Below are 23,035 nucleotides of genomic sequence, written 5' to 3' on the forward strand. Positions count from 1 at the left end.
AGTTACACTGTATATGCAAGTATTAGCTTTAGATTCATCGCCATGCAGACATGTTAACATGTTAAATCTGTAACACTGACTATACTGCTCGCTGTTCTGTTCCGAAGAGGTAAATTGTTTAGTTGTTTCTTCCGTCCCCACTTTGTCACTCGAACGCTCTGATGTAGGAAAACAACAAAAATGGCGGCGGTCGAAGAAAACGTCATGACATGTTAGCCCCGCCCACTCGTTATTGAACCCTCCTCCCTCTTCAGTCTGGCTGAATGTGAGTCTGCTGACTGGCTTCAGGCTTCAAACCAAATCCGGCCGGAGGTATTTAGCGAGTAACGCTCGGAAAGGTGGAAAACTGCTAACCTTACGTCACCTATTACCATCTGAAAAACAGCCGAGACTGGTGTAGTTTATTATAATTACTATTTTTTGTTTTTAAAAGAAGTGCGTTCGCTTAGAAACCCTGCCGAATGAACCCGAGGCGGCGGCGGAAGCAGCAGCAGCAGCCGACGTGGAGGAGGCGCAGCTCCGGACATAAACACTCCTGGTTTTAAAGTTTTCTTCAGAACTTTCAGAGAAAATGACTCAGGATTACGGAGCGCGGACTATACAGCTCGAGTGGCCTTGAACAATTCTGGACTTTGTACTTTGTTTTTGTTTTATATATATTGCAGTTTTTTGGGGGGAAATAGTTTGGTCTTGAGTTCACACCCTTTTTGTGCCTTGTACCTGCGTTTGGCGGAAGTGAGTACCGTTATACAATACACACACACACATACACACATACGAAGTAGTTGTCTCCATTTCCGAGCTTTTTTGTAACAGTAGAAGGTCGTGTTTTGTGTTATAAAGTCTCTGTACACACACATACATACGTATATATACTCACACAATGGCTACACACCTAGTTATAACCGTGAGTTACCGCGCGCGCGTTCAGGGCCTGTTTAAAGAGACAGAGTTCAGATTGAGCGTTTGCTCTACTTCCGGTACTAGCTTGTGCTGACCTGTCTGTTGCGTTGATTCATCCCCCTGCTGATTAATCCCACTATTCAACAAACCCCGATCTGTTGACACGGACAAACCGAGATCTGAGCTCACAACTGACTTTAGGTCAGTTACTATGGCAACTTAGTTGCGACGCAAACCAGGTTTAAACCTCAGCTACGCTTCAGCATCATATTTATCAGAGGGGGTATGCCGTTTAATAGAGCTTTTAGCACCCACTTTGAGTAAGTGCTTCATCCTGCCCGAGGATGTGGTGCACCTGGAGGAATATATTGGGCTACACACCCAAAACTTGACATTAAATTTGATGAACTCAGTGTTATACAGTACTGTGAAAAAGTATTTCTTCTGTTTTTGTGTACATCTCCTACTAAATGGTTTTGGATCTTCAAATGAAATACAACATAAAACAAAGGCAACTTGAGTAAACACACAATACAGTTTTTTTTATTATTATATTTATTGAAGCAAAAAAAGTTATCCATCACCCATGTGAAAAACTAATTGCCCCCTTAAACTTAAAATCTGGTTATGCCAACTTTAGCAGCAATAACTACAACCAAACATCTCTCCCTTATTACTAGGACTTACTCCTATGCTTTGGATCATTCAGTACGTTTACATGGACAACAATATTCCGATATTAACCGATTAAGACGATACTCTGATTAAGAAACTAGCATGTAAACAGTGACTATTGATTGCCTTAATCCGATTAAAGTCATACTCGAAGTAAACACAAATTGAATTAAGACATGTGGAGTATTCCTGTTTTAGTTGCATTATCGAAGTGTGTTACAGACATGTAGACACCTTAATATAATAACATCGTGTGGGAGTTTTCGCAGAATTTTGCGGCAGGACATGTACACACACGGCAGTGCTCCTACTGTTTGACGGCAAACAAGAGAGCACGGCTGCGTCCGAAACCGCGTCCCTACCTACTATATAGTAGGAGAAATACATGTGTTTCGGCTACTATCTAGTATCTAAGTTTTGCAGTTTCAGACACAGCCCACGGCTTCAAGCAGTTATCTGTTTGCACGTACAGCATGACAAATAATTAACTGCACTTGAAGCTTTCGTAAAATTAAAAATGAAAAAACCAGAACTATATATGGTACCATAACGAACACAAACTGTATGTCTATACGTGAAATTCTGGAGGGAACATCAGACAGTGTGGCATGGAGACGTAATGACGTGAATAATTAGATTATTGCTGTCCATGTAAACGTAGCCACTGTCTTGCTGCTTAATCCAGTTGCGCTTGAGTTTCAATTTATGGACTGAAGACGGGACATTCCCCTTTAGGATTTTCTGGTACAGAGCAGAATTCATGTTACCCTCAATTACTGCAAGTTGCGCAGGCCCTGAAGCAGCAAAACATCCCCGCACCATCACACTGCCACCACCATGCTTGACTGTAGGTATGATGCTCTTTTTATTGAATTCTGTGTTTGATTTATGACAGATGTAACGGGACACCTGTCTTCCAAACAGTTCCACTTTCAACTCATCAGTCCACAAACCTTTTGGGAGAATGTTCTGAGGATCATCAAGGTGTTTTGGCAAAATTCAGACGAGCCTTAATGTTCTTCTGGGTTAGCAGTGGTTTTCACCTCACCACTCTTCCATGGATGCCATTTTTGCCCAGTGTCTTTCTGATAGTGGAGTCATGAACAGTGACCTTTATTGATGTAAGTGACATCAAAATTCCTCCAAGAGCACAGCAATGACTCATCCAGGAAGTCACAAAAGAGCCAAGGACAACATCAAAGGACCTCCTTTTGTGACTTGCTAGATGAGCCATTGCTCTTGGTGGAATTTTGGAAGGTCAGCCACTTCTGAGAAGGTTCACTACTGTGCCAAGTTTCTCCATTTGAAAATAATTGTTCTCATTTCTTTAGTCCAGCTGAACCCCATTATGAATGCAGTTTCATACATTTGGGGAATTAGTAACTGTGGGGGCAAATACGTTTTCACACAGGCTCAGTTGGTATTGGATAAATTTTTGCTTCAATAAACAACATTATCATTTAAAAACTGTATTTTCTGTTTACTCAGGTTGCAAATACAGTGGTAGTGGTCAGTAGTAGCTCAGTGGTAAAGATGTTGGATTTCTGATCGGAAGGTCATGAGTTCAAATCCCAGCGCTACCATCCTGCCACTGCTGGGTCCTTGAGCAAGGCCTTTAACCTTCAACTGTTCAGTTGTATAAAATGAGATAAATCTAAGTCTGTCTGGATAAGAGCGTCTGCCAAATGCCGTAAATGTAAATTTAAATGGAAATACTTTTCAAAGCACTATAGATTTAACAATCAAATCTCTGTATGTTGATTGATGTAAAGCAGGGTTTCTGAACCTTTTCCACCTTAAGGCCAACCTGTTAACAAGGAAGCAGTTTTTTAAAAAAAACCCCAAAAAACCTAACTTTTTTCCCTAAAAATTTCTCTTTTTTTGTGCCTCCAATTGAACAACATCATTAATATGGAGGGGGGGAGGGGGGGAGGGGGGGGGTTGGTAGAACAAAAAGAAAATCCTTCTCTGTTTGCTAACTCCAACAAGAACAGTTCTGGTACAAAAAGTAAAAATACTTGAGATGATAAATAATTTAATGGTAAGAAGTGCTGCTGCATTTTACTGTCATGCTCTGAGCGACCATGTTGATTTGGTCAACTTACATAGCGCTTTTATCCACAGGGCTTTACACTGTGTCTCATTCACCCATTCACACACACTCTCACACCAATGGTAGCAGAGCTGCCATGCAAGGTGCTAACTTGCCATCGGGGGCAATTTGGGGTTCAGTGTCTTGCCCAAGGACACTTTGGTATGTGGAGTCATGTGGGCCGGGAGTCGAACCGCCAACCCTACGATTAGTGGACAACCCGCTCTACCACCTGAGACACAGCCACCCAGTGATTTGACATCACTTGCTGAACCCTGGGTTGAGGAGACCATCCTGAGGAGAAGTAGGAATTCCGAGTTAAGGGGGTGTTTTCTTTCTAAAAATTTTTAGTCGAATGCAGCATTAACGGGTTGTTTTCAGAGGTGTGGGACAATTGCCGTGGCTTGCTCAGCTCACAGCTAATGTAGCTAGCTAGTGTTTGTGGTTTCCTCATTTTGCAGTATGGTGCAGTTCAGTACGCTCTTCTTCTCCACTTCTCACCCACACCATTACTAAAACTGGCCAAGCCATAAGGCATCCTTCTTGGAGACAGAGTGAGCTCTGCCTTCTTGGATGACCTTCAACAAAGCCTGAGCTGGCGTATAGACATCCTCATAGCCAGGGTCCAGTGTCTACATGGTCTCAGGTTCACCCTAAAGCAGGGGAGTCCAATCTTGTCCACCAAAAGGTTGGTGTGGGTGTAGGGTTTCATTACTAGTTGTGGCATCTGCTTGATTGGAATGAAACCTTGGTCCTTTGGTGTGATTTACATTTACATTTACATTTACATTTATTCATTAGCAGACGCTTTTATCCAAAGCGACTTACAAATGAGGAATGGGAATGATGGGTTTTGATGTTGGAGGCAGTTTGTCAGTGGCTGTGGAAGGACAGTAGTTAGGTTTTAATCCATTTGGCAAATGATGAAGATAATGTTGGTTATAGTTGCTGTTGGCTAAAGTAAGCCTAGGCCTGAAATTAGGTTCCAGTTAAGGGAATGATCTATCTATAAGCAAAACATCTTCACAAAAAAGGCGTATTTATTTTGTGTTTATCCACTGTTTTATTTTGATGGTAAATCCTAAAGTCTATGAGAATACCTTAAATGTGAAACATAAATTAGAATTGAATAGGTTTTTTTTTTTTTCTAGAGGGATCTGGGCACTCGTTCTGGGCACAGGACACTCGCACGAACGAAACAAGAGATGGCACCGATCTGATACCTAGCTTTTGTATTGACCCGATAACATCAAAAAAACTGGTGGATTGGATATCACTGGGGGGACGTACATCCTGCAAAAACAGTGAAGATTGGATTTGGAATAGAATTATACAACTCCGATTCCGAAAAAGATGGGACAGTATGGAAAATGAAAATAAAAACAAACAGGAGCGATTTGTAAATGTACTTTGACTTGTATTTAAACAAAAATCATATAAAGACAGGTTATTTGACATTTTACCTAACCAGCTACATAGATTTTTTAAGGTAAATGTTTATTTTGAAACTGATACATGTAACACATTCCAAAAAAGTTGTGACCGGGGTAATTTAGAACTAATAGCGATGTGACAGGCTGAAATAAGAAGGTGATGTGAAACAGATGAGGCAGTCGTCTAATCATGGTATATAAGGAGCCTCCAAAAAAAAAAGCCTAGTCCTTCAAAAGCAAGGATGGGTTGAGGCTCGCCAATCTGCCAACAGATGCGTCAGAGAATAATGAAACACCTTGAGATCAACGTTCCCCAAAGACAAATTGGTAGGATTTTGGGCATTTCACCTTCTACAGTGCACAATATAATTAAAAGATTCAAGGAATCCGGTTAAATCTCAGTGCGTAAAGGGCAAGGCCGAAAACAACGTCTGAATGCATGTGAGCTTCGATCCCTCAGACGTCACTGTCTTAAAAACCGTCATGAGTCTGTGATTGATATCCTGACATGGGCTCGGGAATACTTTCGTAATCCTTTAAAAGTCAACACCATTTGCCACTGCATCCGTAGATGCAAGTTAATGGTTTACAATGCAAAGCAGAAGCCATACATCAACACTGTCCAGAAGCGCTGCCGATTTCTCTGGGCTCAGTCTCATCTGAGATTGACAGTAGAATCATGTTTTGTGTCCGACGAGTCGACATTTCAAATAGTTTTTGGACAAAACAGCCGTCGTGTTCTCCGGACCATCCATTGCCATATCTCACTCAGAACAATGAACAAACGAGTTGAACGAGTACGTATCCAGCTCTGTCACCCTATAGGGGATTGCATTTTTTTTCTCCGAATATTCCCTAAAAATTTTTTTAGAAAGGTAAAACTGGACACTAAACTTCTCATGAATACTATAATACTAGTAGCACTCTTGTGTAAACTGTAACTTCCTTGTCTTGCACTTGTACATTTTGTAGGCAGTTGTGTCATCGTTGCTGGAGCAATTGCTGTCTAAAGCAGAAGTTTTTGCCTGCCCGAGTTAACAAAATAAGAGTTCTCTTGTAGAAAAAGGTGGATGTAATGCTGAGTTGCAACACAATATCAAGCATGACCAAGCATAGCTGTCCTTTATCCCACTCTTACCTGCCGCACACATGCTGAGGAGCTCGCATACAATCCTGTTTCTGTAATTATCAGATAAGAAAATGATGAACACTTGCAATGAGCACTTGCTCAATGTAGAATAATAATGTACCAAAAAAAAAAAAAATGGATCCGCTCTCTAAATATAAATTTTTTTCCATGACCACGACAAATGCTTAATACAGAAATCACCAAGTGCTTAGATTATCATCAAGATATGACCAACTACAGTATAAACTCGAGTGACGTAGCTGGGGTTGAGGCTGTCCGAGCCAGAATCCACACACCATGCTGGCATTTCTACCTCTGGGGGTTTTTCCACAGTGTTTTTCAGGGTAGGGTTCATATTTAATTCCTAAAACACATCAGGTTTAAATCCAAATACAGATATCGTAGAACTAAAAACAGAAGCGGTGTCCTTGCATTACTTCGCTAATATATAAATATGTAGACGAAACGGAAGAAGTCTTTTATTTGTCACATATACATTACAGCACAGTGAAATTGTTTTCTTCGCATATCCCAGCGTGTTTAGGAAGTTGGGGTCGGAGCGCAGGGTCAGCCATGAGACTGCGGGCGTTTCACACGAAGGTCTTTCAGCGGTCATAGGCAAAGTGCTTCTGAGGCTGCAGGAGCTGAAACATCCAGTGTATGTTTAAAGAGATGTGTATATAGTGTATAATAATGTAATCTGTAGATTACATCACTGAAAAAAGTGTTTCAATTTACATTGGTTAGAAAGCTAAGATGATGGGTAGTTAAGATGACCTGCATCTCTGTGATTTTGTAGAACCAAGAAATAAATTGTGGTGATTCGCTGCTTCTTCTTCCTCTTCTGCTTTCATTCTGCTGTGAAATGCGAGACAAGGTAGTGTAACGGCCAGATTTCCCTTCAAATCACAAGTAATCAGGGAAATTAAAGGACTAATTAAAGGACCGCTTTACATGACGGCACACATTTACTTGGAAAATCCTGTTCGCATGACCCCACTTTAAAATTCTGTCATTTGCTAAATTATTCATCACCTTTGCCTCTGGACTGGTTTGATTCAATCTTCTGTTGATTTAAAATTGTGTGTAAATGCTCTTTGTTGGCCGGATCAAACTTGAAATTCCAGCCAGATGGACAAATGTTTCAGTTTCATTAGTAACTTAGTAACACCTGGCTGCTAATTATTCTCTTAAGGATTGTGGAAATAGGAAGGGTGTACTTATTATTTCCCCAGCTGGTTTCTGTTGTTGGTTTCCTTTTTTGGGGGGGTCTGTTGTGTTTTTATGTTGCTACATGACATTATTTGTTTGTTTATAGAAGTTGGTGAGGACTACTCAGTTGTTATTTAGGCCCTGGTAAATGTATGTATGGCCAGGCCCCCTTTTTCTCATCTCAGAGCCACAGGAGATACTAACTAACTATTAGTGACTCACACGAACGAGCTCTTTCTATAGAGTGCTGTTCCTTTTGTCTTTGTTGAATGGCTGGTCTTAGACGTAAAATGTTGATCTTCTGAAGCCGTTGCTTTGTTGACTTGGTTTTGTGCGTTGGGTCGATATAGTGCTGGAGTATGAACATTTTCTTTATCTTCAACTGTCTACCAGAGGCCTGCTGGTTGTGTGCCAGAATAGAGTTGGAGTTATCGGTGATTTCCTCTAAATTGACTTGAGCCCCAGCTGAAGAGAAGCAGCCCTATAGCATGATGATTCCAACACCATGCTTCACCATGAGTATGTTTGGGTATGTTCATTGTGTTCTTTGGGTGATGAGCAGCCAAACATATCATCTTCCTTGCTCTCGTCAGAGCAAGGTTCTTCCTTGTTTCTACCTTGCTCACATCAGACCATAACACATTTTGCCACATGCTTTGGGATGATTTTGGTGGGTCTGGATGTTGATGTTGTTGCTTTGTTGTTTTTAAATATGAGAAACTCACAGCGCAGCCATGTGAAGAATACGAGAGATTGTCACATGCAGGGAATGAGCAGTACTTACCAGATGTTCCTGCAGCTCCTTTAATGTTGCCGCAGGTCTCTCGGCAGCCTCCCTGGTAAATTTTATCTTGTCCCTTTTATAAATTTTAGAAGGATGTACAGTTCTTGGTGATGTCATTGTGGTGCTCAATTTTCTCCACCTGTTGATCATGGTGTTCCATGGTACATGTAATGATTTCTAAATTCTTTTATACCCTCTCCTGATCGATATTTTTCGACAGTGAGATGCTATGTAAGCTCTTTGTCTTCAGCAGTCAAAAAGATGTCTTGAGAAAATCCAAGAGAAAAGGCTGATGTTCATTTGGGGTTAATCAGAATCACCTCATTGATGACAGGTGTTTGATAATTACTTTTGAGCATGAGATTGGTTCAGTCTCATTGAGCATGAGACTGGTTCACTCTCAACACAGTCGCATGCTTATGCCCCCCTCCCAAAAATGCTTCTGTATGTTATTCACCTGAATTGTCAGTTGCTATAATGCATTAAAGGTGGAAAAAGAGGTGAATTATCTTGATTTATTTATTTTTCCTCACAGAAACCTTCGATTTTAATGCGGGTGTGTAAAGTTTTTATATCCACTTTACTATCTGAAGTAGATCTGTCTAGGTATACGCAAATGAACACAAACTCAGGACTTATCTACATTACTAAGTGGATTTTTATGAATGGCATATTTCTTGTGTAAATACTCCTGCGAATGATTTCCAAATAAACAATTATAAGTAACAATACTAAGTTGAAAGCATTATCAATATCGTGGTATTCCGATTGTCCTTATCTCTGAGCACGATTGGACGTAATGATCCTTACTGAATGTACATGTGGAAGATTGAGCAGCCTTCAGCCCTTGTAGTGTGAGATACTAGCATTTATAACCTGGAGCACTAAATTGGTCTGAGATCTAGCTACTGTGTTATCTGTTACCTGAACTCTGCTGAGCTAGTTTGCTGTTCGAGCGAACAAAGTCCGCTCGGCCGGACCGTGAAAGAGACGTAGCTTATCTTTAGAGATTAAGAGAAGACGAGGAAGAAAACGCAGCTTTGTAAGGTCAGTAATGTGTGTATGTGGTGTATCGCTGAATGATCTAGTAGGAGGAGTTTCGTCACATGTTTTCACCAGCGGGATTAAGATTTGACAAATAACACCGTAGATGTGAATTTTACAAATGTAAATTTGGTGATCAGAATTAGCAGCTCTGTAAGTGGAACTCTGTATATGAGGAAGAACAGAAGTTATGTGAAGACTTGGAGAGGTTGTGGATGAAAACATTTCCACATGTGCTGTTTGGTTTATTGACTCTACCTGCTATTGACAGGACTGTGTGTCCTCAGCTCTCCTGACCCTTTACTCCTGTCCGAGTTCATCACGCACTGCTCACGCAGACACTCACGTTTCACTGACCTTTGTCCATGTCATTTCAGAACGTGGGTGTCCGTGTCTCTCGCTCTCTCTCTCTGTGTTTGTTTCTTTGCCTCCCGTCCTGTCTCTCTCTGTCCTATCTCCCTTACCAAAATCCAAGCCATGGAAACTTTTAAAACCGGAACATCCTTTGGTAGATTGTGTCTTCACTAAAGTGGACCACTTATAGCATCAATCCTTTAGCGTCATCTTCTGCCTGGTTCCAGCTCATATTGGCCGATCAGGAAATAAACAAGCGGATATGTCTGCGAAGTAGGCAGTGAGGCTGGAGGTAGAAGAGTGTCAGAGTGTTTTCTTGTTTTGATAGTACCTGGAAATGTGGTATTTTTGATCTTAAAATGTGGGAGTAGACCGATCGAATGTTTTGGTAATGGTCAAACTGTAGCAGATGGTTGCTAGCCACCATCATTTGGATAGCTAAATTTGACTAGAAAGGTTGTCGGGGAGGATGAACGTCATCACGCCGAATAGGAAAACTCTACTACAGCCTTGTTTTGTTTATACTCGCGCTCTTGCAAACGATTCCAACTCCAACAACTTTCCAACTTGAAGATTTTAGTTTATAGTATTTTCCAATTGTAGTGGGTTTTTTTTTTTTTCTTTTAAAAAAAAAAAAAAAAAAAAGATTGAAAGAGTTGTAGCGGTTGTGAAGTCATGCGAAGTCGAAGTCATGGGACCATGTTGTTGCTCGTTTATAGTCCCAAGTTTTTACTTCTAGTGATTGTATTTAGGTTTCAAAATCCATAAAAGTTGTGCTTATTTGTGAAAATTATGTTAATAAAAAAACGTATAAGAATCATAAAGTTGTTGGTCACAGAGTTTATTTGCTGCAATAATAATCCAAAAGCAAGTGGAAAAATCCTATTGGTTTTTCGTCGAGGGCACCAGGGCGATGCTAACGTTCGGGTTGTCCTACAAAAATACATCACCCCTGCAGCACTCTGTGGCCAGTGGGTCAGAATGTGATTGCTGAGTCTGTATTTGGTCATTATTCTGGGGTTTTATTTTATTTTAAGGTTCATTTTAAGAGCCCATGTCTGACTGAATGTCTCCATGACGTCAAGCAGCATGATCAGATCGTCTGCAGAGAGAAGACATTTAATTTCTGATTCAGTCGGGGTTAGGCCTCTCTCTCTCTCTCTCTCTCGGCAGTGCTGATTGTCGCAGGTAACAGTGCTGGTATTGTGCTGCAGTAGCCAGTGACGGTGGCCATGCCATCATGGTGACTCACAGAATGACTCCATTGAGAGTTGAGGTCTGAAGCCGTGCTGGTGTCCCGTTGGTCTGTGCTGCTGCCGGTGTGAGGACGACCGGAAATCAAGTGATCCTTCTGGTGCATCTCGTTATAGTGGGCGTTAGCAAGCTGAACTTCCTTCGGATCAGCACTGACCTTTTAAAAAGCGTCCCTCTTCCCTATCATCACACCCACGTTCTCCCTGTGGAGCGCTGAAAAGAAATGAAAAGTTCATTCAAGTGCTATAACCAGCACCATTTTACCACACATTTTAAACCCAGAAAGCGGTTTTGTGCGCTCTAAGCGTATTTCATTCCACTACTGACAATTTACACTTTACTACTTCATACACTCACTGTCCACGCTATGCTTATTTAAGCAGTTATTCAATCAGCCAGTCATGTAGCAGCAACACAATGCAAACAGTTATGCAGATACAGGTCAAGAGCTTCAGTTAATGTTCACATCAAATATCAGAATGAAGAAAGTGTGATCTCTAAATTCTGACTTTAACCGTGGTATGGATGTCGGCACTAGATGGGCTGGTTTGAGTATTTCAGATTCTCCTGGGATTTTCACACGCAACAGTCTGTAGAGTTTATTTCGAATGGTGCGAAAAACAGAAAACATCCTGAGTGAAGGGTCTGCAGGCTGAAACGGCTTGTTGATGAGAGAGATCAGAGGAGAATGACCAGACTGGTCTGAGCTGACAGGAAGTCTATAGTAACTCGTACAATCACTCTTTACAATCGTGGTGAGCAGAAAAGAAACTCACAATGTACAACACCTCAAACCTTGAGGTGGATGAGCTCCAACAGCAGAAGACCACATCAGGTTCCACTCCTGTTAGATAATAACAGGAATCTGAGGCTATCATGAGCCTCTACATCTGTACATTTATCTATACATTTAGCTTCTAACATTGCCAATCACCAACTAGTTTGTAAAAATGATCATAATAGTGTATAATACAGCTTAAAAGCATGTTGTGTTTTTTATTTTCATGAATTTACAATTTCTTGTTAAAATATAGGTATAAAAAGACAACCAGGTTGTTTAGGAGATCACTGAATGAACCTCGTCATCAACATTTATGGCACATTTTATTTATTTTTTTTAATGCTGCGTGTGTGAACAGCTCCATCGTTGTGTTGTGTAAGCTATCCAGACCTGTTCCTTAAATGTAGTAATAATTGTTTGTGTTGCCGGTGTGTGAGTCAATCACAGCATAGCGTTAATGGGTGAAAGTTCAGGTTCATGCCTGCTGTGTAATGTTGTGTAATGTAGATTTCTGTGTGGTTTAATAACTCAGTACAGACTACACAGACATCAGTACAAATGCATTTCCACAATGACTACGTTTACATGGACAGCAGTAATCTAATTACTGACCTTATTCTGAATAAGACAATATTGTGATTAAGGTGTTTACATGAGTCGCTTTTAGAATATTCCTTTCAGGTTTTACATGTTATAGAACATAGGTCGATTAATGGCACACGTCATTACGTCCCCACGCCACGCCGTCCGACGTTCCCTCCAGAATTTCACGTATCGACATACAGTTCATCTTCGTTATGGTACCGTATACAGTTTTGGGTGTTTAATTTTACGAAAGCTCCAAGTGCGGTTAATTATTTGTCATGCTGTACATGCAAATAGACGACTGATTGAAACCGTGGGCTGCGTCCCAAACATTGTACTTGCCTACTAGATAGTAGTCGAGATGCATGTATTTCACTTACTATATAGCAGGTAAGTACGTGGATTGGGACGCAGCCGTGCTCGCTTGTTTGCCATCAGACAGTTGAGCACTGCCATGTGTGTACGTGTCCGGTCACAAAATGCGGGGAAAACTCCCACACGATGTTAATAATGTGATTAAGGTGTTTACATGTCTGTAATGCACTTCTATAATGCGACTAAAACAGGAATACTCCACATGTCTTAATTCAGTTTGTGTTTACTTCGAGTATGACTTTAGGCGGATTAAGGTCATCAGTAACCACTGTTTTAACATGCTAGTTTCTTAATCAGAGTATCGTCTTAATTGGGTAACATAACATGGTACTACAGCTATTTTTAACACAACCAGCAAACCAAGGAAAAAAGAAAGAGCAACCCAAACCCCTCCCATTTGTTACAATTGGCGTGTGTATAGACGAGGACGAAAGGGAAAAAAGGCGAAAGAAAAATAATTAATAAATTTAGACAAAAGAAACCAAACCAGAACAAAAAAAAGGCTTGGTGGGGGGGTGTTCAATCAGGGTGTAGACACTGATTAGAGTTAAAGTACAAGATGGCCATCTACTGGTACGTTTTTCAGTTTCCTCTAATTGAGTATCATTTTTCCCCCCAATTTTAAAATTGACATGGTGTCTTTAAGCCACTAAAGATGTAAAGCCCAGAGTATCTAATTGCTTTGTGTTGTACCGAGATAAATCCCCTGCAATGAGATCCCAAAAATCACTATACCAGGGCAGAGATCAGTTTGAATAGTAAGAATTGCAGACATGGTCATAAAGTAGTCACACCAGAATCTATCATTGGCATCATCCTGAGTGATTTATGAGTAATGTGTTTTTCTTTGTTGGTCTAGCTGTAACCATAAACCCACACCTAACCACACACTACTTGCATCTACTCGCAGCATGGGGGTCAAAGTGTAGCTCATGCAAGTTCGTCATGTTTAGCAAGCGATTACAAATGAATCAACAGCTAAGGAGCAAAGTCATCTTTTTTTCCCTTTTTTTTTTTCTCCTTCTCTTCTCTTCCTAGTTCCTCTTCTGTACCTGATTTTGAGGAAACCTTATCCTGCGCACAGTTCTCGATTGCAGCACGCACTTATCTTGGGCACAGACCGTAACTGTAACTCCTATTATTCAGATGCTTTGCGAATAGAAGTGTCGACTGCGTTTTCACTCAGTGTGTACTCAGAGTTGGCACTTTTAAGATTTGAGAATATCTGCTATGTCAGCTCTCTAAAAGCCTGGCCACTTTTTGTGCCCCAGCCAAAGACAGCTAGGTGAGGTTAAGGGAGGACACTGACCGTATTTTCAGAGCAGATAAGGAGTCCTCAGTGTCGTTGTAAATAGACGAAGAGACGACCTTTTTCAAATTCTAGTCGCATTATATCAAATCCTAAATGCTGCTTTAATCAGGATGGATAGACGTGATTTGAAATATACATGCTCAGATAATAAATAGTTAATGCTCATGCTGAATGAAATAAATGAAGTAATCCTGGAATGGTGTCTTTGTTTTGATAAAATGAAGACTGCACACTTCACATTACTCCACGCTGGAGATGAATTATGTCACAGTGTGCTTTTCTGAGATATTGCGGCTATTGTGACAACCTGATATCCTTATTTATTTATTTATTTATTTATTGAAAACATAATGCCTCCACCACTTAGTGGTTTTCTGTTTGTCCATGCATCTGTCCATGCATCCACCCGAGATTCTCGTTCGAGCGGTATCTCAAGAACGCATGATTGAACGTTTTGTAGGATGTGTACGGAATTATCATCGTAACCATCAGAGGATTGAACTGATTAGATTTTCTGGGTAGAGCTTTTTCTTCAGTAGCTTCTTTCCTGTTTGAAGTGTTTCTGGTGCGTGCAGAAATTGGTAACGACAAGAAGGCCTGGACTTGTTGGTGGCGAGGAAGAGATTTTGAATTACGTGGAGGATGTATGTGAACCGACACTGAGGCAAGTCGCAGACTTCTCAGTCCGGCGTATCAAATCAGAAGGTGAATGGAACGAAATGATTGAAAATTACTTAAGCAATTGCTTCAGCCGTGAACAGCGTTAACTTTGCTATGCTTGATTTATACTTCCATACATACAAAGTCCAGAAAGATATTTAATACAGTAGGAACCCATTAAATTGTTCACGCTAGAGGAATCACGTTCAGGTTCTTTCACCTGTCAGTGATCAGAGTTTGTTAGAGGTCTTTCTTAATGTTTGATATTAAGCTGTTACGTGTATGATAAGCTGCTTAGATTAGTTCTGAGCCCACACTGGCTTGTTTCAATTGAAGGATTACAGGTCTGTGTAAATAGCTGACATTCTCCTGTGTTCTCTGAATAAGCCTGTGATGGAGGTCCAGCCATCAGGAGAGTACGGATTGCATCCACTGGGGTGTCGAGCCAGAGCCGACCAGCTCCTTGACTTTAAAGAGTTCAGAAGAGTTAGTTTCCTCATTATTCAGTGTTGCGCAACAGGTTGATGAAATTTACATCATGTTACTTGGTGAGCTTACTCTGTCCCAACACGTCAGCCAATCGATCAGGGTGTAGAAGAGTTCCCTTGGTGCTTAAATATTTGATCCGTCTACCATATTCACATCATTCGCACTAGCTGAGAGAAAACAAACTAATCCATCACTGAGAATTGTTGTGAGGAGCAAAGCTCATGGTTCTGAAATTTAAAAAAAAAAGCCTTTGAAAAACACCATCCATGCTCCCTCTGAAATGAATTTTTGAGCTGCTGCTCATGCTGCATCAAAGGGCAGTGTAACACGTTCAGAGGAAAGCGCTATCCACCCTCTTCCATGTATATGAGCTCACAGACGGCCGAGATCGGCTCGTGTCCCTGTGATTGACAGGAGAGAGAGAGTAATGAGTAATGCGCGCTCTCGTGGCTGTGGCATTATCGGGATTCGACCTCACAAACTTCCGACGATTTGGCGAATGCTTTTCTGTTGCCCTTAAAAGCATAAACACACAAATAATGAAACAAACATAAATACAATTAAAACATTATTTTGGAGGATAGGATTTTGTCATTACAAATCTATGTTTTCAATTTAAAGTTCATGTGCCAGTATTTTACTTTAGGATTACAGAATGTATAATTTACTCTCTCCAGTATGTCTCTATTAATACCACACTATAGTGTAGTCTTTGTGTTTGTTTGTTTGTTTGTTTGTCTTCTTTCTTTTCAGCACTCGTCCTCCATTCCATGCAGCTTATTGAAGCCATTAATTGAAAGACGGCTTCAAAATTAATGACATTAAATGTTTCTACATAAAGGAAATACTATAAAGAGCAGTACACAGTAATAACTGTAACAGAGTCAATATTTGGTGTGATGAATCCTCGTTTCCAAAAAAAATAAAATAAAGAATTAGTAGTCTCAGGTACACTTTCTACAGTTTTATAAGGAAATGAGCTGTAAGTTTTATTGAGCATCTTGTAGAACCAGACACGGTTCTTCTGGAGACTTGAACTGTCACACTCGCTTCTTATTTTTGCAGCAAAACCCAGCAACCTTCATTGTGTGTTTTTTTTTTTTTTTTTTTTTTTTTTTTTGTGTATGAAAAGTTAAACATAATACATTGCTTTCTGCGTTACTGACATACAAACATTTGGAAAATGTTTTTTTGTACTGACTCGATAATGTAGAAGTCATCAAGTAAACATCTAAAACAAAGTTTTTGCTAAATAAAAAAAAAATAGGGTGCCTAGACTTTTGCACAGCACCGTATAGTGCCGGGGAGAAAAGCATTTCAAATGTTATACTAAAATCTGCTTCCCTGGGTTCATGTAAAGTCTGTAATAAACATGCTTTTTTTGTGTGTTGGAACGATCTCGTGATCTGTACAAAGTTAGAGTTAATACTTAATACAGACAATTACCAATTTACAAAATACATGATCTGTCGGATTACGTTTAGTGTTTTAACATCAGAGAGACATTTTAGTCAGGGTTTTCCTATGTTGCTTCTTTATTCTTTACTTCTAATGTGCACATTTGTATAAAGAGTTTTAGTTTTCTCCTAACTAGGCCCCAGTTAATAGAAAGGTTTTATTCACTGATACTACTAGAAGTGTGAAACCCTCCTGGTCCTGTGATAATCATATGGCTGTTCTCTCTCTCTCTCTCTCTCTCTCTCTTTCTCTCTCTCTCTCTCTCTCTCTATCAGGATGCTGTCCTGGCTGAGCGAGTGGTTCTGGAACGAGCGGCTGTGGTTTCCAGAGGGTTTGGGATGGGCTGATCTAGAGAATCACGATGGTCTTTTCTACCCCAAAGGCTCTGACCTCTGGGTTACCCTTCCAATAGCCCTGGCCTTCCTTATCATACGCCAGATATTTGAGAGGTTTGTCAAGACTAAAATCTTTATGCATCAGTGTAGAGGTGTATGCATGAATGTGTGTGGGTTTTTTTAAATTATTATTAATTTTTTTTTTTTTTTATTCCGTTTTTGACCCACTTGCAATATTCTCTCATGAGCAAGCAGATTAGTCATTTAAACCACGATGGTGCTGACTAGGATGGTGAATTTCCTGGATATGAATGAAGGAACGCAGCACACAGCGTACATTTATCAAGCAAGCTTCATATCTATCCATCTACACCTGTGTGGGTCATGAAAGTGAAAGCCCAGACTTCGTGACGCACACGTTTAACTCGTTGGCTGTTTGAAAAGACAACGATGTGGTAAATTCCTGAAGGATTAGGGGCAAATTGAAATGTTATCACGTTTTCAAATGCGCATGCAGCTTTACGAGATTATAACTAGTCGCAAATTATTATTTTTTGCACGTTTGGAGGATGTAAGTACTAAGCGTGTGCAGACACTTGGTTAGGTAATACATAATATTCAGTATTATCACAGACAATATTCTAATCAGGAAGCAGTTGCCTGTGCGCAGGCTACGTTTACACACTCCCGAGATAACGCATGTCTCATTCTGATGGTTTTTCCAATCTACCGTACGCTGACCAATAAAAAAATACAAAACAAATTCTAAGTCTGCGTTTTGCTCAGGAAGGAATATGATCATTCTGCTTACCACATGAGAATCCTGTACAACCTTGAAAAATATGATAATGAGTCTTTATTGGTCACATATACAGTAGAGCACAGTGAAATTGTTTTCTTCGCATACCCCTGCCTGTCAGGAAGTTGGGGTCAGAGCGCCCTCATGATACGGCGCCCCTGGAGCAGAGAGGGTTAAGGGCCTTGCTCAAGGGCCCAACAGTGGCAACTTGGCAGTGCTGGGGCTTGAACCCCTTCCGATCTGTAACCCAGTGCCTTAACCGCCAAGCCACCACTGCCCACTGCGCATATAAGAGATTTTTGTAGTAATTGTGAATTGTGTACTTGTAGGACAGTGGCACTTCGGCTGGCCTCGGCGATGGGAGTGACTGAGAAGGTGAGAGTGCGGGCAACACCTAATCCAACTCTGGAGTCGTACTTCTGCACCACGAGTAAACATCCAGCACAGGTATGACATATATAACCTTCTGCATAATACAACAATAAAGAGTTGAATACAGTGTGGTGTTATTTAACCAAGAAAGTGTATAATCATTGATAATGTAAAGCACAAGGTTTATTTAACATTCATGGAAGGAGTCTCCAGCCTCAGGACTTTGTACCAATCCGATTTTAAGCTTTTCCTTTAGGTTTTCCCATGCAGGAGAGAGAGAGGGGGGGCTTTTTGTTTTGTAGTTTATTTGTAACTTGACAAGCTGCATTTTTAAAATCTTTAAGCAAAGATGAACTTTGATAAATTGCTGTGGTATAAGAGGAACAGAACATGTCATGCTACAGCATGCTAACCCATCATTGATTAGTTTCCTGTAACATTGGATTTAGAATTATTAAACATATTTCTAGGCAGTTTTTCACACATTTAAAAGCTTGAAATGGTCTGTTGGAAGATATGTTTTGATCATTTTAAGCATATATTTAAATGGAGTGCAGAAAGTTCAGTTCTTTTAAATCTCTACTGAACACTAATTCGATCACGCCTGGATTATGGAGGCATAGTGTATGGATCAGCCAGGAAATCCTATATCCGACTCTTGGACACAGTGCATCATCAAGGCTGGCATTAGGGACCTTTAGAACGTCACCAACTCAAAGTTTGTATGTAGAAGCAAATGAACTTTCTCTGGAGAACAGATGCCTCAAACTAGCCGTACAATATACAACAACGCTGAAGACCAATAAAGAGAACCCAGCTTACCGTCCTGTTTTCTTAACCCCTTCTTCAAGCCTATACGAACAAAAACTAAGACATATTCGACCTTTTGGACTATGGATCAAACCATGTATAATCCCCTCCGGGAACTTTAAAAAAAACAAAAGTAATTTCAGACCTAACAAGAAACAAAAAATCTGAAACTCACCCAAATGACTTTCAACAACAACTCTACATTAGAGCAATCTATCCATCACACCCCTAAATATACAGATAAAACAAAATCTGAAGACCATGTATCTTCTGCATTCGTGATCAACCACCAACAAAAAAGGAATATCCATCCCCAACCACAGCTCAGTTTTTACAGCAGAGGCAAATGCTATTGTCTTAGCACTGGACTTCATGAAGACTATGCAACAGAAAAACTTTGTGATAATTACAGATTCAAAATCATGTCTTCAAGCAATGTTATCCCTATAAAATGATCACCTAACAGTACCTCCAATACCTTCCACTGACCAAAAACCCATAATAAACTCGTATATTAACAACACATGGCAAGCTGAGTGGGACCAATGTGCCATGAACAAACTCCAGGAAATCAGCCCTTTGTTGGCAAAAGAAATGTTTCTCTGTTTTCAAATCGCTGGAACCAGATGGTCTACACCCGCTGTCGAATACATCACTCTGGGATGACACACAAGTTTTTAATATTAGGAGAAGACTCACCAACATGTACCTTCTGCCAGAATCCGTTATCATTGCAACATGTTTTATTAGACTGTACTAGTCTTAACCCTGTGAGAAAGCTTTTTTATTCAGTTAACACTCTGGAAGAAATATTTAACAAAGTCAAACCTAACGCAATTTTTTAGGAAAAATAGATTTTAAAAACCTTTTATAGAGCCCCTTAGACATTTCTCACCATGGAAATAGCCATAGAAGCTGGCATGGCATTAAAAATCAAAAAAGATGCACCTGCTAATGAAATCAGAAAAAGTAAACTGTGAAATTAGTAAACATGTCTCGAAAGAATCTTGTATTTGGTTTTTGGTCATCTATAATGGGAGATAAATCTGACTGTATTGTGGATATTTTCACTTTCTAAGATGTGATTATTTTTTTTGCACTGTGTTTCATGCCTTTACTCCCCCTCTGTTTTCTGTATCTGTACAGAGTGTGGTGGAGAGTTTAAGTAAACAGACGGGGAATTCCCAGCAACAGGTGCAGAGGTGGTTCCGGAGACGGCGCAACCAGGAGCGACCCAATCAGCTTAAGAAATTCAGGGAAGCAAGGTACATGCAAAACATGCAGTATTTACATACAGGTGTTGAAAATGGCCATTAACAACTCTCTGACTCCTGGAATCTTCTGCCTTTGACCTTTCATATCTAGTGTACGTCAGACAGGAGCGTAGTTTTGGCTTATCTACGTTCAGGACAGGAAAAAAAGCCTCCTCAAAACTTAACTTCCAGTAGTGATTATTTCAGCATTGAATTTATTAATGATGTCGCACACCACAGTAGTGGTTAATGGCTCATATGAATGTAGACACTTGAGGCTTTAAGAATTTCCACTTTTTCATAAGTATTTCTTTTATTTTACTTAGATGTTTTAATTGTATTGTGGCAGTTGTATACGGTGTTTTACCATCAAAAGCTTTAGTTGTGCTGTCCGTTTTATCTCTGCACCAGTGTTATTGGGTAGAAGTGTGAATTGTTTGCCCAGCACGGAGCTCACACCCCTCCCCTTTCTCATTGCCCTTCTCACCACAGAGTCATGATACTCTACACACAGAAACCCAACAGTGTCCTGGCTAATCTTATAACAGACTTGCGGCAATAACATAATTCATTTGTTTATACTGATTGGAAATGTCCAGTGTGTTGTCCAGTGTACTGCGAGAAAGGGTTAATGATATAAAATAATTTAGTGAAAATATTTTACAGTTGTTTTATTTTGAACATAACTTCATAGACAAATGAGCATTTCAAAATTGTAGGGATATACTTTTTTTTTTAAACAGAAATTTGTAAACACTTATTTGTAACAATAACTGATTTGCTTTATTATGCATTTGGTAAGATTAAGGTATTTTAAGATCGAGCTACAACATGGCTGAGAATTTGCTGAGAATCTGTGTTTTCTTGCAGTTGGAGATTTACATTTTACCTTCTTGCGTTCTTTGCTGGACTGGCTGTTCTCATTGACGTGAGTACATCTGAACTTGGCCTGAACCCAGAGAAACTGCATTATGCGTGTATGTGAATGTATAACACTGTGTATCTGTGTGCGCAGAAACCCTGGTTCTTCAAAATGGAGGAGGTGTGGAATGGATTCCCAACACTGGTAATGTTGTCTAACATCAATTTGGTCCAGAGGGTTGACATGAATCAATTATTTTGTTATGCTTCTTATTTTTTTTTTAAAAATCCAATATTCTCCCAGTATAGTTGTAGCCACATCTGAGTCACATCTATCACATGGTCAGGACTAGCACATGATTCCTTTGAGACGTGTGTGTCAGCTGCACGTGCTAGACGTGGTTGTAAGATAGAGCTGACTGCCCTGTTTCATAGGAATGAGCTAACAGATTGCTGTGTTTGGTGTCAAGAGAGAGGGACGCCATCTTTCCCATCCAGAACAGAACCGCTTTTGCTGTTCTTCACTCTCAGACACACAGCACACAAGGATTCGAACTCGAAATCTCCCAGTGATGGGGTAAGCGCGTAATGCTTAAGCTACGAGTCATAAGTAGCAGTTCTGGAGGGCCGAAGTCCAGCACAGTTTGATGATTACCTTGCTCAAAGGCTTAGCATGTCTGGTAGAGCAGGGAAATGACCCTTGTCTCCAGGAGTAATCAGTTATTCCAGCAACTAAAAGGACACTTTAGACAGCAGTCTCTTCCACCTTAATGAGTACTTCTGTGTTGTGGTTCTTATTTAGTATTCAGGATCAGTTATTGCAGTATTTTCAGGACTGCAAGATGAGAGGGTTTTTTTTTTTTTTAGCAGGCTCGACAGTGACTAATATATAAAACTTTTGCATCCAGACAATTAAATCAACATGGAACCCACTATTTTTGGATTCAGGAATATGGCACAAATAAATACACAGAGTACACTATATGTCCAAGAGTATGTGGACACCTGTCCATCACACCTGTATGAAGGTTCTACCACAGCTGGTACCACAGCAAAGTTGGAAGCTCACAATTGAATAGAATGTCTTTGTAGCATTACAGTTTCCCTTCACTGGAACTGAGACCCAAAACTGTTCCAGCATGACACAAAGTATACAAAGCGAGCTCCATGAAGACATGGTGTGTCTTCATGGTCTTAAGGTTGGAAGAAGGTGGAAGAACTCGAGTGTCCTGCACAGAGTCCTGACCTCAACCCCACTGAACACCTTTGGGATGAACTGGAACTGGAGCCTCCTCGACATCCCAACATCAGTACCTGACCTCAACATCACTAATGCTCTTGTAGCTGAATGAACACAAATCCTCACAGCCATGCCCCAAATTCTAGTGGAAAGTCTTCCCAGAAGAGTGGAGCTTATTATAACAGGAAAAAGGGGAATAAATCTGGAATGAGATGTTCAAGTGATGGTCAAGTGCCCACATACTTTTGGCCATATAATATAGCAATGTAAAAAAATAAAATAAAAACACCACATTTTCGCCTATGCCAGAGGTGAGGTAGCATCAGCCTGCAAAATCACAGAGGTATCAGTCAATCAGACCATTGCAGAGTTGGTTAAATAATAGTTTGTTCGGTAATTTTCTTAAGGGAGGGATCTGAATTTACCCCAGTAAATCTAATCCTGATTTTAACTGATAATGGTGGATTTAATATGTAATCTCTCACTCTCTCTCTCTCTCTCTCTCTCTCTCTCTCTCTCTCTCAGAATGTGCTGCCTTCTCAGTACTGGTATTACATGATCGAGCTGGGTTTCTACATGTCACTCCTCTTCAGTGTGGCATCAGACGTGAAGCGAAAAGTATGTATCCTACAGTAGATGTGTACATCTGCCACAGAGAATCATTTTCAGAAGTTTTCATCACCTCTTCATTTCATTTTAAAGATGGCATTAAATTAAAGAAATGTTTATGATGCTCTTCACCAGGCTTGTTGTTCGAACTGCAAGTTACCAGAATGTTCTTTTGATAATTTTTTTAGTTTTTCTTTGTTTTTTTACTCTGACCTG

General features: G+C 40.2%; 1 protein-coding gene across 1 annotated transcript in view; it reads left to right on the forward strand.

Annotated features, from left to right (window-relative positions):
- Positions 1 to 23,035, forward strand: part of cers2a (ceramide synthase 2a) — a 33,228-nt gene continuing 10,193 nt past the window's right edge. The window contains exons 1-7 of the mRNA XM_053638496.1: positions 1 to 735; positions 16,816 to 16,989; positions 18,004 to 18,121; positions 20,003 to 20,121; positions 20,980 to 21,037; positions 21,125 to 21,175; positions 22,736 to 22,828. Coding sequence (XP_053494471.1) covers positions 16,817 to 16,989; positions 18,004 to 18,121; positions 20,003 to 20,121; positions 20,980 to 21,037; positions 21,125 to 21,175; positions 22,736 to 22,828 — 612 coding nt within the window. The 5' untranslated portion in view covers positions 1 to 735; position 16,816. The remainder of the gene's footprint in view (positions 736 to 16,815; positions 16,990 to 18,003; positions 18,122 to 20,002; positions 20,122 to 20,979; positions 21,038 to 21,124; positions 21,176 to 22,735; positions 22,829 to 23,035) is intronic.

Source organism: Ictalurus furcatus, chromosome 12 (assembly GCF_023375685.1).
Source record: "Ictalurus furcatus strain D&B chromosome 12, Billie_1.0, whole genome shotgun sequence".
NCBI classification, from domain to species: Eukaryota; Metazoa; Chordata; class Actinopteri; order Siluriformes; family Ictaluridae; genus Ictalurus; species Ictalurus furcatus.